The sequence below is a fragment of the Bison bison genome, unplaced genomic scaffold (assembly GCF_000754665.1).
Source record: "Bison bison bison isolate TAMUID 2011002044 unplaced genomic scaffold, Bison_UMD1.0 scf7180017864050, whole genome shotgun sequence".
Classification (NCBI taxonomy): Eukaryota; Metazoa; Chordata; class Mammalia; order Artiodactyla; family Bovidae; genus Bison; species Bison bison.
In genome coordinates this window covers 4,221,248-4,229,578 of record NW_011494622.1, presented here as the reverse complement: position 1 = coordinate 4,229,578, position 8,331 = coordinate 4,221,248, and the positions used below count along the sequence as shown (strand labels likewise).

The 8,331-nt window shown below is 46.5% G+C and overlaps 1 protein-coding gene across 3 annotated transcripts in view; it reads left to right on the top strand.

Moving 5' to 3' along the window:
• ACSL1 (acyl-CoA synthetase long-chain family member 1) overlaps positions 1-8,331 on the top strand; it is a 64,864-nt gene that overhangs the window by 19,474 nt on the left and 37,059 nt on the right. For all 3 annotated transcript variants that reach the window (XM_010835764.1, XM_010835762.1, XM_010835763.1), the window contains exon 2: positions 452-678. In XM_010835764.1, the coding sequence (XP_010834066.1) occupies positions 481-678 (198 nt within the window). In that variant the 5' untranslated portion in view covers positions 452-480. The remainder of the gene's footprint in view (positions 1-451; positions 679-8,331) is intronic.

Here is an 8,331-nt window from a genome sequence, read left to right as displayed (position 1 = left end):
TTGTGCTGCATTTTGTGAGAAGACGTGAAAACTGATGGCCCTCGGGTGGTTTGGGCATGTGTCTGCCTCTTTGTCCTTCTCCCCATCTGCCTTGATAATGAGAGTTGAGTGTATTTGATCAGGTGGCAGAGAACAGGGAGAAAATGTAAGACAAGAAAATGGTAACTCATGCCCCTTATGTTAACATTTTACAGCAAGAATTCTGAGTGGCTAAGTCTTTTGAATGGGGATAATGAGAACTTTACACAAGCCAACAGAGTAAAATGAATTCCTAAAGTGCTTTTAGAAAAGTGAGATTTGCCAGCCAGGAGAAGACAGCCTGAGCCATCAGCCCGTGGCTCTAATGCCCCCGTTGATGAGCCAACCATCAAGTTGATGGTCATCAGCCTTGGGGAGTTTGTCACAGCATCCCTCCTCCCTGGAATGAACATGACCTTTTTCTCTCCCACAGACTGTGGCTTAGGACGCTGCCAGCCCAGGATGATGCAAGCCCACGAGCTGTTCCAGTACTTTCGGCTGCCAGAGCTGCTTGACTTCCGGCAGTACGTGCGCACCCTTCCAACCAACACGCTCATGGGCTTCGGCGCGTTCGCGGCGCTCACCACCTTCTGGTACGCCACGCGGCCACGGGCCCTGAAGCCTCCATGCGACCTGGCCATGCAGTCAGTGGAGGTGCCGGTAAGTGGAACCTGGCCGCCCCCAGGTTTCCCGCCTCTCTCCCCAGTTTCTAGGCCCCATCATGGTGACATCCAGCAGGATCACAATCCCAAGCAAATATTTGTTTTCCAGGGCACTTTGCAAACTGAAATGTGCTCCCCAGACAGAACTTCAGCAGCGATGAGAGGAAGAGGTCAAAATATAGGGCAGAGGGATGCATGTGGTGGTGCTGGTTAGGTGTCTGCCCACGTTACACACGGAGCAGAGGCTCATCCCCAAATTGCATGGGGCTTCTGCCCACCGCTGGGCAGTGCGCTTTGCCCAGAGGGCCCTGAGAGGGGAGAAGGCAAGCACAGGGTCCCCTCCCTCAGCCAAGAAGAGGGCTGTCAGTTGTTAGAGAAAGAAGGATTTCACCTGTGATTGTCTGATACCTGGAGAACATCATGCAGAGGTTGAAAGGGACTCGGGCATTTCTACTAATGATAGAATGAGGCCAGTCTAGGAGCCTTCAGGAATAATGGAGCCACAGAATTTAGGATGGGCGAGAAAAAACAAGGACATCCAACAAGATGTTGGACATCCAACAAGACGTCAAAAAAGGACTTCAACAAGAAGTCGAGTTCAGTACCGTGGTTGCCGTTTAACTTGGGCGAACGAAAGGTCATGCTCTCATTGTTGTAAAAATCTAGGCAGTGAGTGATGTTCCATAATTAGGGCTTCCTGGATGGGATGAGAGGGCAGTCTAAAGGTTCTTCCAGAAGGATTCTTTTCTCAGTGCGCCCACTCTACCTTCCTCTCCTTGCACATCCCTTAAAAGGTCAGCAGCAAAGATGAAGCAGCCTGGCGTTCACAGATGCTTTGACTCTTCACCTGCTCTGCTTTGACGTTTCCTGCTTTCCCCTCCCCAAGTCAGATTTCATTTTCAGGACTTATGACTTGCAAAAGAACATTGTGAAAGACAGAATCACCTCATTTACCTTTAGCTATGTGGTGAAAGGTCACCCGCGCCCCCCCGCCAACCCGCCAACCCAGGCTGTTGGCCATGAGGGGGAAAGTGTGTCCTTCCAAATAAACCCGTGCCTGATTAATACCTTTTTGTTATTTAAAGGGTTTCGCTTCTTTAATTTCAGACTGTCTCTTGGATTCATTCATGTGAAACTCTTAAAATATATAGAAAGTATCAGTCTAATTCATGCCAAAATGTAAAAATAGAATGAACTATTGCTGAGGCAAGTTGACTTTGTACTTCATTTCTAGTTAGCAGATGAACTTGGTATTTCACAACAGCTAATCGTATACCAATCGTGAGAAGAATTTAATTTTTCCTAGTGTGTATGGAGTTTCTGGCATCTCTTCTCTTCTGGCAGAGGACCCGGTATCTCATAGTAGCATTGCCATCACTAGGAAAACAGTCCTTGGCAAGTGCAAATTTAAGATATTTATAATTTAGCAGTAACTGTAAAAAGTAAAAAAGCCAAATTCTTATTGTATGAGAAATTGGAGAGGCAATGTGTTTTTTAAGTTCCAGCTTAGAGTAAAGTCAATGAGCCTTTTTAAAATAATCATGCATCTTCTTTAGAGAACAATTTGAAACTTCAGATAAATAGAAAGAAAATTAAAATCTCAAATTCTACAACTTGGTATAGGGGCTTCCTGACTTTGCTCTTTATAGGAATAGTAGATTTAGCTCTGATTTTCAGAACATGTAGGTCTTAGGAAGAGGTACAAAATTTGCTTTGCATTTCTAAAAAAGAACTTAAAATATTGAACTTAAGATTAGCTTGGGAGTTATGACACTTAATAATTATAGATGCTTATATATTGCTAGCATTGTCATATGGGCTTCCATGGTAGCAGTAGGAGCTTAATTCATTAAGTATTAGTCCAGAGCCTGTCTATCTTAGGCTGTCATAGGGGCTGATCACCAGATTAAAGTCTTCTTGCTTTGTTCATACTTTAAAGTCAAGTAAGCACCATTTGCACAACCCCGTTCTCACACCCCCTCCCATGTCACATGAACAGTTTTTTCACCCTCCTCTTTCCGTAAACTTCACGTGGCTATTAAAATGAGAAGAATCTGCCCTTTTGGGTTTGGCTGCATCTTATCATTATCCACACTAGCTGTTTCCCAATTACACCATTTTTTTTTTTTTTAAAGCAGCAGCACAGAAGTTCTAAATAAGTTAAAGTTTCTAAAATTTCCTTTTACAAATCAGGATAATAAAGAAGATGTTAGCACCCGTGCTACAGACTTGTGCCAGAAAGAGAATGCAGACACGAGCTATAGAAGGGGACAGAGAAGCTGGAGTTGGCCACAGAATCCCAAAAGTCTCTCTTAAATTTTGGAGCCTGATTTGATCAGGACCCTGTTTAGAGAGCTGTTTCCTGTCTGGGATGCAGCCCCCAGCTGCAACAGTGCAAGTCCAGGAAGAACTCTTCCACAGATTTCTCTGCTTTTCCCCATAACTTTGAGCAGAGCATGGAAGCAAGTTTTTCTGTATTCGTCTGTTTTATTATTATTTTTTAATCACACTCGAGTGATAAGGGAGTTTTCTGGTTTCAACCTGTTCTCTGGGCTTCCCAGGTGGCTCAGTGGTAAAGAATCTGCCTGCCAATTCAGGAGACTTGGGTTCGAGCCCTGGGTGGGAAAGATATGCTGGAGGAAATGGCAACCCACTCCAGTGTTCTTGCCTGGGAAATCCCATAGACAGAGGAGCCTGGGTGGCTACAGTCCCTGGGGTTGCAAAAGCCAAACACAACTTAGTGACTAAAACAACCACCACAAAAGTCTTCTCTGAAATTGAGGTCCCCATGTTCCCCTCGTGAAAACAGTCTTTTCTCGAGTGACCAGAAAGCCAGGGGGACTGGTCAGGGCCCAGGCCGTGGTGGTTGCTGTTCCAGGGCATAGGAGAGTGTGTCGGAGCCGGAAAGGACCAGAGAAGCAGGGGGATGTAGCTGAGGCTAACCCGGTCTGCTCTGCTAAGGGCCAGGTAGCCTTGGGCAGGCTCATCCAGCCTGACCTTCAGATTCCTCATCTGGAGAAGAGAAACGACCAGGGCCTTCCCTCCCACCACGTTGAGAGGCTGCGTAGATACAGGCAGAGATCAACTGAGCCCAAGAGAAGTGTTCAGTAAATGTTGGGTTTCTTTTTCCCTAAAGCTCTTCTCTTTAAACTCTCGCATTTTAGAGATGGGAGAACAATGGGAGCCCACCCACGTGAAATTATACCACATAGTAAGAGGAAGATCTGAAACTCTGTTATGCTGCCTCCTAACAGTGGTTGAAAGTTACGTATTTTAACTAAGATTCTTTGTTTGGGGATGGGAGGAGGGTGTGAGGAGAGGATAAAGCAGAGTAAATAAGGAAGCTTTCTGTTCATGTAGATAAATTTGATGAGCCAGTGGCTAGACCTTCTGAACCCGGGAGCAGACTCTTCTGAAAATGGATTTGCAGGCAAAGGCAGTGGCAGAAATGGAAGGCGGAAAAGGGGCAGGTCAGATAAGAAATGGAGTCTGGGGTTCCCCACCCAAGTTGGATGTAGGATCAGAAACTGTCGAGGACGGGGTGGAGGTGAGGACTAGGGGAGGGACAGAGGACTGGCAGAACCTGGGCAGCAGCAGTCCAAGTGGGTCCTGGTGACTTCTGCCTTCCCTGAGCCAGGTCACAGCAGAACTAGTTGCTGAAGGGGTTGTGGGCCAGAGTTTAAGGGGGTTAGGCAACAAACCAATTGCAAAGTATTGATGAGAACCATTGCCATTGCAGAAGGAGGTGGCAGAACCAGTCTGTGAGTTCCTGCAATGTCCTATAGGCATTGAGATGACTATCTTCTTAAATGAAGTCAGGAAGTTTTTTGAGGCCTGCCAGGGGATTGTAATAGAGTGAAATAAGGGAATAAATCATAGCAAGTAAAAACTTTTTTACACCTTCCAGTCCTTAGCCTTTTAAAGGCTTCATTTGAAGAATATCAGAACTTGTTTTAAAAATGTACCTCAAGGGAGACTTCCCTGGCGGTCCAGTGGTTAGGACTCCACGTTTTCACTGCAGGGGCCTCAGGTTCAACCCCTGGATGGGGAACTAAGATCCAGCAAGCCACACAGTGCGGCCAAAAATAAAACTGTACCTCTGGTAATAACTTAAGAGTCACTGTTTAAACTTGTTACCAGGCCTTGGCATAGTGTGGGTTCACCTCTTTTAGTAGGCAGAACAAGTTCATTGGGTATAACTTATCTCCCTGTTGGATGACTTCACTCCAAATGACCTCATGACATCCAGGTCACTTGTTGGCTGGGTGACTCTTTCACGTGAAAGGTTGAGATTTAAGCATTCATGTGTTGGGGTTTGTATGGTGAGGAACTTACATTAGTATTTGAATCCTGTGCTGCTAAAAGTCGAGTATGGAGGCTGTGACCCTCTGGATTCAGTTCTCCCTGCTCACAGAGAGTAGGCATGAAACTGGCATTCACTGGCATTCGTTCAGCAAGTTCATGGTGCTCACAGGACACAGGAGGAAGAGGCTGCTGCCCTTGCGGAGTGGACGGCCCAGCAGGGAGGACCGCCGTGGAGAGGTCCTTCCTAAGAGTCACATGAGTGACTTATTTTCATGCCATGAAACTAGAACCATGGTTCCTCGTCAGAGAAGAACTTGAAGGAAGCAACCTAAATGGAGCACACCAGACCCCTGGAAGCCATGCTCAGTAAATTGCAAGGCTTTGAAATTCAAAAGTTCCCATCCACTGAGACCTTCTGGATGCCATGGGTTATCCAGACAAACCTCAGGCCGGGGCCACTGTGACAAGGGATGGTGCTCCTAGTCTGTGTGTACAGGTACCTGTGAGACTGTCGCTGAGTAGGATTTCCCCCGTAGCCAATAGAATCACACTGTCACACAGGCATGGGTGTGAAGACCCATTTGCAAACTGACAAAGCAGTTTCTGCACAAGAAGAGAGCATTGTTTAAAAGTTTGTATGAAGTTCTTACTCTGGACTTATGGAGATGAAGGGGTGATGACAGTGCCCCCCAAAAAAAGAGTTGAACTCCTAGAACCCGTGAGTAGAATGGTGGTTGTCAGGGCTTGAGGGTGGTGCTGGAGGAAACAGGGAGAGGTGGGTGAAAGGGTTCAAGCTGTCAGCTGTCAGAGGAATAAGGTCTGAGGATCTAACGTATGATGAGGTGAAGCTGATAACACTGTATCGCATAATTGAAATTTGCTGAGAGAGTAGAACTTAGGTGTCCCTACCAAAAAAGATTTTAAAATATGAAATATATCAATTACTGAACTCCCTGGTGGCTCAGTTGGTAAAGAATTTGCCTGCAGTGATGCAGGTTTGATCCCTGGGTCAGGAAGATCACCTGGAGAAGGATCTTCTCCAGTAATGGCAAGCCACTCCAGTATTCTTGCCTGGAGAGTTCCATGGACGGAGGAACCTGGTAGGCTGTAATCCATGGGGTTGCAAAGAGTTGGATACAAGTTAGTGAATAAACTGCCACCATGTCATTTATACCTTACCAAAGCTGGAAAAAAAAAAAAAAAACACATCAAGAATGACAATGCCTTCTGGACCAGAGTGGAGGGGGCTTGAGCAGTTTGTTGAGTTGGGCAGGATGGGAGGCGGCCGAGTCGGGACCAGCCTTTGGGGAAGCTGCAGGGGAGCAGGGGGAAGGCTGCCCAGGAAGGGCAGGTGCGGCCAGATGGTGGGATCACTCACACCACTGCCACCAGCCCTGTGGGCTCGTGGAGGACTGGCAGGGCCATCTGCAAGGGGCATAATTAGCCTGACGAGTGTGAGCCAGGCCCTCAAGTGGGAGGAAGGGAGGGAGAACAGGGGCAGTCTCGTCCCTGCAGTCATTTGTACAGTAAATACGAACATGAACATGAGCATCACTCTCACCCCCGGAAGCCCGAGAACAGCCGGCTAGCAGGGTGTGTGAGACCTCGGAAGAATCTCTGGGTTTGAGGCTCTGGCTTCGTATCTGTCAGCAGTCCTTGTGTAAACCTGTGTGGGCACTGATGCTCGCTCACTTGCCTCCTGTGACTGCAGGCTCTAGTCCTTTTACCCCTCAGCTGGTTCTTCCCTGCTGTATGGCTGTGCGTGTGGTCAGGTAAAGAGTGGACAGAGATAAATCCTTCAACCTCATCCCTGGCGACTTTGCTGCTGTGGTTTTCAGAAGATTTTCATGCACGTTTTCAGGAAACATCACAACATCTGAGCGTATTTTCCGCCAGCTGTCCTAGCAGTTGGGGCACAGAGGGTGGGATGAAGAGATGGCTGGGAGGGAGTGGATTTGATGAGAAATGTTTCTCTGGGAGTGTTTTTATACCTGAAGTTAATCTCAGCATTGTTTCTAAAACTTAGTGGGCTTCTTAATAACAGCTATGAAAAACCTTGCTAACTAGTACTTCTTAATGAAACTATTTAGTGGAAACCTAACTAGTTTCTAGTGTGGTTAGACGTGTCTGCTCGCTGGAGAGTGGCCAGTGATTTGAAGCAGGCGTAGAAGCACCGAGTTGGTCAGGGGGCCGCAGTGTCTGGGTGGGATGAGCCGTGAGGTGAGGGGCGGGAGTCCCAGAGAACTGAAGGCAGAGGGTCTCATCTTTGTGCCAACGATAGACCTCCAGAGTATTAAGGAGCTGCCTTTAGGAATTCAAAGAAAGAATGGTGATTATGTGCCGGGAGCCGGTGAGGCATTCCACTCGAGACAAAGGTCATGAGGAAGGAGGCTCGGCATACGCAAAGGCGGGATCGAGCCTCAGGAGTCCGCCCGGATATTCTCGAGCATCTACCCCCCAAAAAAAACCAGAGTCTGCCTACTTTATTGCTTTGTGCTCTCACCTCTGACTTTACTGGGGGCTGTCCCCTACCACCATCTCGCTCTCTCTGTCAAAGAGTTAACTTACAGCTCCAATTAATAAAGTTCCTGGGCAATTAGGAGTGTTTAAATCCAAACCCCTCAGATGGCTCTCTAACTCTCCTGACAAGTTTACCCGGACTCCTGCAGCTATGCATACGATTGTTTACAGTCTCCCAGCCTCGAGAGGCACGGAAAGCTTAAGATATTCAAATAGCTTAGAGCCTCTCATAGAATTAGAAACTGTCAGAATAAGACTAGTAAAGGATTTCATTGATGAGTCAATGTTTGTTGCCAAGTTTTCACATCCCCTAAATTGTATCCTTGAATATGTATTAATTAATAGTTGGTATATAGAAAAAATAAGTAGTGGCCTTGGTGTTAGTAACTTTAGACCCTTAAGGTAATAAATTCTTTCCTTTGTTGTAAACCCATTACACATCCCCCTATAGGAATGCAATTTTATCTTTGGAAGATGGCGCCAAACCTTAAAATAATTACTCTTAGAGAAAATAAGTCTTTGTTGATAAGTCCTTGTCAAGAGTCATAAAATGTTAATAGGCCTTCTGGCCAGAAGATGATGTAAATCACCTAAACCATTTGTATACGATAAATTTGCAGGAAAGAAACCCTGGTTTTTGATAAGAATCAAAGACTGCTGACTTTGCATCCCCTATTATCCTCTATGTGTAACTTAGGGTATATAAGCCCCTGTTGAAAATAAAGCTATGGGCCTTGCTCACCAATGCTTGGTCTCCCCATGTCATTCTTCCCTTTAACTTCCAGCTGAGTCTCCATCTGGAGCGCGGAACCCACCACGCTTACTA